Raw genomic sequence first — 8,892 nt, 5'->3', positions numbered from 1 at the left:
GAGAAGGCGGGAAGGGGGGTGGGGGGGGGGGGAGCCGCCGCCTGCGCCCGCCCTCAGTCGCGCTTGCGGAGCCGCAGCCGAGCGCAGGGCGCAGCGCTGTCCCTTCAGCACCGCTCCCCCCCCCCCACCCCCCGCCCCGCGCGCCTCATTACCGCAAAGAAAAATTAACGGAAAGCTTTCCGCGCCACCACCCGCCGCCGCCCCCCCCCCCTCCTCCTCCTCCTCGCCTCCGCCTTCCCCCCGCCCCCCCCCCCCTTTTCCCCCCTCCCCACCCCTCGCCGCAGCGCCCGGGCCGAGCCGCCGCCAGTGACCGCGTGGTTTGCAGTAAGTAGGGGCTCGGGGGCGGCGGGAGGGGCGCGGAGGTGGGGGGGGGTGGGGGGTGTCCGCAGCCCCCCACCCCCCTTCCCCACTATCCCCCCCCCTCTGCGGCGCGACCCCCAGCCCCGCCGCCCCCCGGGGGGAGCTGGGAGGAGAGGACCCCCCAAGTCACCCAGGGTGCGGGGTTTGTAAGGGAGGGTTTCTGTACCCTCAAGGGGGCTGCAAAAAAAAAACCCCAAACCCCCAAAACAGGGGAGGGGGGGGGTGAAAAGGGAGATGCGCCCCATCCCCACGCACGTTTGCGGTTGCTTCGGTGCTGGCGGCACTCGCAATCGGTAACTGCGTTTGGCGGTGGCGGCGCGTTGGGAGCAGCCGCGCTTGGGGTTTGTGAGGGGTTTTTGTGGGGTGTCTGGGTGAGGTACGGCCAAACGCGTGTGTGAAGGCGAGCGGTGGTGGGGTGTGCCGTGCGTCTAGAAACCCCGGTGTAAAAGCCCAGGTAACCCATATGCCAAGTCAAACCGGGCAGGGTAAGGCAGAAATCCGCCTCTTCCCGCTACCCTTGTGACATTGATCGTCTTGCCGGTTTTAGGTCTGGAAAGCAAGGTCCAAGAATGGTGAAGCTGGGGAGTAATTTGAACGACAAGAACAGCAAACCACCATCCAACGAAGATGGTTTTCAGACAGTTCCTTTGATCACGCCTTTGGAAGTAAATCACCTGCAGTTCCCGGCTCCGGAAAAGGTAAAACAAAAATCGAATGGCGCTCCTGCATGATTATGCACACATACGTGCCCCTTGGTGTTCACTGCCTTGGTGACTTACTGGTCTCTGGCGATGTGAACTGTGGCATAGTGTTTATTCAATAAATAAAAAGGGGTTACTTTTCATAGTCTGTTTATCTGTTTTAACATGGCAAGTAAGCACGCAACTGTCCCCCAACTCCTTCCCTCCCCCAAAAGCCCCCAAATATTCCTTCACAAGTACAACTGGAAAAAGCTTAGTATGTTTCTCTTGCAAGCCCTGGAGAAACTGAGGAGCAGTTTGCAATGTGTTATTATCGGTAAGATTAATTGCCTGCATTGAGAGTAATGTGATAACTCTTCCGAAATAAGCAGCTATTTTAATTATCATCTCAGTTAAGCTTTGTTTTCTTCTCTGTGGCTTTGCAAAGCTTATTTGGGCATTGACGATGCTGATTTCTCTGAAGAGAGCGGCTGAGTTCCCCCATGCGCGGGGTGGTGATGGAGCAATCCAGGGATTCGTTTCCCCGATTGGCTCCAGCCAGGGGACAGCTTTCTCCCCTGCCCACTCAACACTCTCAGAACTGAATGCAGCACTAAAATGTCCAGAAACGTGCATTGGCGATGGGCTGCGGTTTGGTGGTTGGAATTCTTTAGATGCAGTATGTACTAGGAAATCTTTTGTCTATATTGATGCAGCGATGATGCATGTCAGTATAACCTGGTGAGGACACGATGAGACCGTAAAAATCTGTATGCCCCAACAGTCCTTACAAAAAGAAAGCCTGTCTGCAATGTAGTTCCCAGATACCACAGAGATGGAGCCAACTCACCCGAAAGTACAGACAGAATGATTAGATCTCACAAGATAATGGAATAATAGTAAAATTAACACTGATGATTATTGAACATATATCCTGTTTTCACTGTGGTACAAAATGAATTTCCTCTAAATACATTAGGAGAACGTGATGATGGATGTGATAAAACTGTCTAGATAGACAAACTATGTTTATTTTATGCTAGAGCTGAGTCAACTGCCTCGACATCCTGGGAACCAGAGCTGTGCCAGACAAAGGCGCTAGTTTCATCCTCCATGTGCCTCATGGCAATCAGGAGCGACTTCGCTGTATTCAGGAGGGTTACACTTCCATGAATTGTTGCGAATGAGAGGCTAAACCAGCCCTTATCTATGACTCCGACAAATAAGATTAAGCCAAATAATTCGGGCAAAGCAGTATGATTTATCATAAATGTCTGAAAAGCTCAGAGGAAACTATAGATGTGTAAAAGTTGCTCATTTGATGCTAGTACAAATGGCTCATTGAGATCATGCAGTGTCACACAATGTGAAATTTAAACAACTCATGTATCAGGTGAGACATGGATAACCTAACAAAAATCCTTTCAAGGTAATAAAGTGGTAATAAGTGTTCTCATGACCACCACGTTCCAATTGCCTGTTGGTGAACAAACACTGGAGTGTATTGGTCTGGTGTGATTCCTTGCTGATTTTTCTGTTTAAACATGCCTATATCAATAATTCACATGTTGTTAGGTTACATTACCTTCATTAGCATACATTACTGTCAATGCATCTACTGACATCTGTATTTTTCTTTGCTGGAAGAGTGGGATGTATCTCCAGGAGTGCTAAGCATGATTCAGAACTCGAGTCAATGGTATTGATTTCTTCAGGCTGTGGTTCAGCTCCTGTGTGCAGTAGGCCTCGAGTTAACGGCAACTGGAGATCCGTTCACAAGAAGGAAAGGTTATTTATGATAAAAGCAAAATAATTCACAATCTGTTTCCTTTGCTCGTTGTAGAACAGATTCTGTTGGGGTGAGTTCACCCTGGGGCAGAGAGTCTGTTTAAAGACCTGCTAATAAGGTGTCGAGCCTCAGGTGAAAAGCTTGGGCAAAGGTTAAGTGATAGGGGGAAATTTCAGCTTTGTACTTAGGAAAGCAAAGCTGCTACTGAATTCAGTCAGCCTGTGAGCCCGAGGAAGAGTAGACACGGATTTCAAGTCTTTCAGAGTGTATTCTTGTTTGGACTTGCCTTGCAGTCAGGAGGCAGGGTTAAACCCCCCCCCCTGAAATTGATTTGAGGTTTTTTCCACCTATTCCTAAAACCCGCCAGCAGTTGATTTTTAGCGTGGGAGAATGAGGACATAAGCCAAGGCACTTTCTGTGCTTTTTGCATGGGATGCTGTATAAATGACCAGAGCCAAAACAGCTTTGGTGTTGCGGTCTGCGTGCAACAGCTCAGAAGGGCTTGCTCGCTCGTTTTCTTAAATGCAGACTCACTGCTGTTCACTTTTAACCACAAGGAGGCAATGCTCCCGGGCCCTGCTCGCTGCCTGCCCGCCAGCTGCTGCTAATCACATCGCCTTTGCCACTGCAACAAAGAGCTGGCGTGCCCTGGCATTTTTCTGTAAGTGAAATCTGGGGGTGCCAAAAAAAAAAAAAAAAGGAAAAAACCCTGCTAAATACTCCTCTTTCAGGGCTTCTCTTCACCATATCTCCATTTAAGAAGTTGTGAGCTCTCAACCTGGATCTGACCTTGGGTCCAGGGCTATCCAGGGTGCATCAAAACCAGAGCGAGGAGGTTTGACGGCAGCTTGGGGCTGTGCACTTGCTCTAGCTTCAGTCTGTCTGATAAAGGAGGAGTAGTACCAGCTTTGGCTAGCGATCCAAGAGTATACTATGTCTGTGCTGTGTAACCTAACTGCTGTTACTACCAGTGTGCAATAATGCCTTCACCTGGTGTATGTATATTGCATAGCAAAGGTTTGCATGCTCTGTTAATTTATAGGCTTTTTCCAGTTGAGTCTTAGACACTTGCATGCAAGGTGAAGAAAAACAAACCTGTTGTTTGTCAGTATACTTAACCTTTGCAGATCCTTAAAAGCACCCCCCAAAGCCTATGTAATCTACAGAGTGAAAATTGTGTTTTAAGGGTTTTAAACACCTGATTTTTCTTCCTTTTAAGGATATTTTTGTAAATGGATCACCTGAGAGTCACTCAGAGTGACTCTCAGCATTAACCTCTGTAGGTGTTTCACCACAGCTGCTTCTCTTTCAAAGTGTTTTTTTGCGTCTGGCTCCCCTTTCAGAGAAAGGATACAGAGAAAGAATATAAAAATGAGGCTTTTGCTCTTGTGATGTAATCCCTGAGGCCCATCTCTTTTCAGATAGTTCCTCGATTATAAGAAATCATGTGGGGGCTGATGGGGGAAACACTTTCTTAGAGGTATGCTTAAACTTATTGGCTGTTCTTTTGGGGATGCTTTCCTAACAGGCTTGTTTTTTGAAGCGCTGTGAGCTTAGCAGCTCCAACTTCCACCTTGATGCTGTTGGAAAAATCCAGGCAGGAATTCAGGAGGCTTGAATTTGGCAATCTTTTTTTAAAATTATTGGCCACTGGACTGACTATTTCTTTTTCCACCAAATGAGGAAGTCTTCTCCCAAGGCTCCTGCTATTCCTCCTGTACCATCAGCATTCTTGTCGGTCTGTCAGCAGTTGTATGGCTGTGAGGGGAGAAATGTACCTGGGACAGTAATTTCTCCCCTAGGGTGCTAAACCTGCTGTGTATTTATATTTATTTACTGTCTTCAAGCATTTGCCTTGTTCCCTGTTCTCTTGCTGGGGCAGCATTTGAAGGCAGAGACAGATGCTCTTAAATCATTTTTGTCTGGCCTTTTTGCTGAAATCCGTCCGTGTAACAGGAATAATAGCCATCACCAGTGACAAGCCCTTGACCTGGCTTTTTATGTCTCTGAATTTCATTTCTTTTTATTCAAAAAGCAAAAAAAAGAAGTCTTTTTTTTCTTTTAGGACCAAAGGGGAAAAGGCTAGCTGTTCACTTGTTTTCCTAAGCGTAGACAAAGCGCTTCAGCTGTAATTGTTACGCATCTCTGCAATGATAATGCTAAAAGATAGGCAGCTTTTCAGGGACCATACTGTTTCACTGAAATTTTAAATGAGACCAACAACTGGGGATCCCTTGGTCTCATAGGCTCACTTCAGTATAATCCAGCAGGAAATGCCTCTGTTCTGGCAGTAAAAATCCTAATTTTACATAACACAAAAGTGCATGAAAGCTATTGTCAGTGCTGAAAAAAACATCCGGCATCTCTTTTGTGGTGAAGGCTGCAGAAGGCTTATCATGTGGTCCATTGTTCTTTATTTTGAATGCATCTGGAGGCTTGAGAAATAATTTCTCTGATGACAAATTCCTGCCATCCAACCCATGAAAGAAAAAAAATAGATGTAACTGCTCTCTTCAAACGCTTTTCCCATCCCATGCTCCTGCCTCTTGCCCTCCCTGGCCGCACCCCTCTCTGAGTGGCTGAGACCACGCGTTTACATGCAGTAATCAAGAGTTCCTGAAAGTCTGGAGGGTCCCTTGTGTTCACAGCCTGTCCCTATTGGTTTAACAGAAAATAATGTTTTGTCTTGGCCAGCTGAGCAGTCATAATTAATAGAATGCTGGATGAGTGCTTTTGTACCTAGGGGACTACTTGCAGCTCTGTCCTGAAATACTGATGTCAGTCTGCCCTCTGCGAAGCCTAGCAGTGCACGGCGGCCCTAGCCAGCCTGAAGGCATACACTGTCAGGGCAGCATGGAGCTGTTTTTGGGGTGCTGCTACATGTGGTGGGGCCAGAAGCAGCTCAGCCATCCCTGCCACTATCTGGGGGGGCTCCTGATGCAGCCAGGGGCAGGCGTCTGTGCTCCTGCTCACGCTGCTGGTGAGTTTGGTGGGATGGAGCAAATGGCAAAAGGAGAGATGGGGCAGGGCCAGTAATTGGGGCAGTTGAAGGAAGGAAGAGTAAAAGGGAGGAGGAGGATGCAAAGGGAAAGAAAGCATGAATAAAAGAAAGGAAAGGAATAAAAAGAGAGCATTACAAATATGAAGGAATGGGCAGGCTGTCTTGCCTTTCCCCATCCTTTCCTTTCTCTGCTTGGGATATTCTGCCTAATCCCCACAAATACCAAAGTCTGAGCCTTCCCCTCCTGTGACATTTGTCCCCCTTCTGCACTGTGCAAATCCATTTGTCCTCTAAATGTGTATTTGAATGTAAACACCGCCTCTGCTCATTAAGCTGTAATAAATATTTGGAGCAACACATGCTCTGGCAGCGCAGGGTTTCTGGGGTAACCATTTTGATTTTGTTTGCACGTGTTGGACAGCCTTACCTGAGGTTCTTGGCATTTCACGCTCATCTTCTTTGGATACAGCTGCTGTCGGGCTAGCCTTCCCCTAGCACACTGAACACCTCTGCTTGCGGGCGATCTGCTCAGGGCAGGACTGCACTGCAATCCAAGCATGTGCTCACAGCCTTTGCAGACACCTGGGGTAGCATTCAACTGCCTCACCTGCATACAGATAACATGTTGCTACTGCAGATCTTCACTATAGAAAAACTCAGGATTTGTGTAGCCTGTGCAGAAATTTCTCTCCTTAACTGCGTTGCTATCAGTGATTGAATTAGGTGGTTTAAAGCTAGCTTGTGACTGTTTTTGTGAGCTCCGTTGCCGCTCTTGAACCCAGTTATGTCTGCACTGCAATTCCTAGAGCTGCATTCTGCAGAAACAGCAGAAATGGACACAGGAAAAGTGTGTTAGGGTATGGATGTTTGGCTAAGCCTGTTGCAATCTATTCTTTTTTCTAACATGAAAGCCCATTGCTGCAGGTGGAAGTTATTTCAGCAAGACCATGAAGTGAACCCCATATACCAGTTACTTACTGGTCTGGAAAGTAAGACTGGGCGGGATTCTTGACTAGTGTAAATCAGTGTAGTTTAGATGAAATCAATGGAGCTCGGCTAATTTACCCTGGCCAATTTACCATCACTACAGCTGAGTGATTGATTCTTTTGTCTGCCTTGCTATACCCTCTCCTGGCTGAACCTACTGAAATCAATTTTTGTCACCCCTTCACAGCCTCCTGTGGGTTCCTGATGGTTATGGTCACACAGGGATTTGTAGGGAGACTTTTAGCTGAATAATTTCCAAGCTCCCTTTATGTTTGTGAGCTATGCCTTTCGCTTCTCAGCTGCTTTCAGCTCCCAAAGCAGCCTTTGCATTCTGTGCTGCCTTTCATTGGTGATGCCAGGGCTGATTACGTTTGCTGTCTTTGTCCTTTTGTGATGTTCCTTATGCCTGGAATATCCTCCTGGCACTGATTCAGGAGACCACTTTTTTCTACCACCCTCTGTGAAACTAATTTCCAGCACAACACCCATTAGATAAGCTGATACAAGGAAAAAAAGCAGAGTGTTTCTACTGACTGTGACTTCCTCCATTGACTATGGATTTGATTGCAGGGCATCCTTTTCTTAAATTTTCCTTTTTTTTTTTTTCTTTTTGCTGCTTGATATTTCAGGCGTTTTATGTATTCAAATAGTGACTAGGATGCCACGGGGACTACCATTACATACATCCTTAACGCCAATTTTAATACTAATCTCTGGGAAGTCTGCCTGCTGTGTTCATCCTGTAGTTTTGGAAGCATAGCTGCCTCTCCCATGGGATGGTCATAATTATTTGGGAAAGTTTTTTAAAGACCTAATTGTCTAAAAATGTGGGAATTTTCAGCATGATGATTGCTAGGTAGTCTGAGATTACTGGTCCACCCAGTCCAATGTGTCCTGTTTCTAGCAGGAACCAGTGCAAGAGTCTGAAGGAGGTACAGGAGGTGCTGCAGTAGGCATGGAACTGCTCACGTCTATCAATGTTTCATCCTAAGCCTACAAAGAAAGAGATTGTTTTAAGCCCTGAAACATGATTTTTGCATCTCTTTTCCTATACCCTTTTACTGCTAAGTATTTTAACTTCAGCTGCTGTTGGCAATGTGCACATCACATTTGCTCTTTGAAGCTGGCTGTGTGTGAGGATTAGAGCTTGTAGGTCACTGGAGAATTTTGTGTGCGAGCAGGTGGTGAATTTTAGCCATCCCTTGGCTTGTAGCACATAAACATAGAAACCAACTCAGTTGCAGCAGATTTAGTGTCAAGACTGGGAGTCACCATTTTGCTATCATCAGTAACCTGGACAGCATGCTACAACTGGGACTTGGTCTAAGGTCTTTCTCAGCTATTAATGCTCAGTTGGGTAATGAGGGCAAAGGAAACCACGATGTCAGTGCCAGTCATAAGTTTATATTTTCTGTTCTCTCTCTGCAAGGGATGAAGAAAAGCATGGAAAGGAATGAAGCCAAGAGTCTCGTTTTCATTTAAAAGAGAGCATAACTAATCTACATGGAAACTGATGAGGGTGTTACAACCATTTTGCGGGACTACAAAGTCCAGCTTTGAACTTGGAAGAAACCTTTCCCCTTGGTAGGAGAAACACATTTTGTTTATCTCTTCTGTCAATGTGAAAGCCGCTCTGAGTGAGAGACTCTTCATTATTAATAATCCCAGGAAGTAGTATTTTAAATTTTTATGGTTTGCACTTTGCAGCACCTGAACCACAATATATTACATGCACCGTGGCAGTGAAGTGGGAATTACAGCAGGGCTGCATGTCTTTTTCCGAATGAATAATTTAAAGTTTTCACAATGCTAGTTATGTTAAATATTATTACTCATTTCTTCAGGGAAAACCATAGAGCTCAAACGCAAATATAAAGTGGCAATAAATGATGTTATATTTAGCCAGTCTGAGACAAGACTCAGAATTCATATCAGTTCATTTTCTGAAACACTTACTTCATCCCATTGCGGGAAAATCCTTTTTAAGGTTCTATGCTTAATGTGATATTTTTCCATTTGTCACATTTCACGTCTACTCTGCTCCTTCCTCCTCAAAGCAAATGCTTTTAATATAG

General features: G+C 46.0%; 1 protein-coding gene across 3 annotated transcripts in view; it reads left to right on the top strand.

Annotated features, from left to right (window-relative positions):
- The first annotated feature begins 290 nt into the window (after positions 1-290).
- The window catches only part of NSG2 (neuronal vesicle trafficking associated 2), a 41,463-nt gene continuing 32,861 nt past the window's right edge, over positions 291-8,892 (top strand). The window contains exons 1-2 of one of the 3 annotated variants that reach the window (XM_075056411.1): positions 291-324; positions 908-1,058. In XM_075056411.1, the coding sequence (XP_074912512.1) occupies positions 930-1,058 (129 nt within the window). In that variant the 5' untranslated portion in view covers positions 291-324; positions 908-929. Of the gene's footprint in view, positions 325-462; positions 503-580; positions 815-907; positions 1,059-8,892 lie in introns of those variants that run through there. The other 2 variants (XM_075056413.1, XM_075056412.1) reach the window with 2 other exon arrangements.

The sequence above is a fragment of the Buteo buteo genome, chromosome 24 (genome assembly GCF_964188355.1).
Source record: "Buteo buteo chromosome 24, bButBut1.hap1.1, whole genome shotgun sequence".
Classification (NCBI taxonomy): domain Eukaryota; kingdom Metazoa; phylum Chordata; class Aves; order Accipitriformes; family Accipitridae; genus Buteo; species Buteo buteo.
The sequence above is the reverse complement of the archived record's forward strand: the minus strand, read 5'-3'. Positions and strand labels throughout refer to the sequence as shown.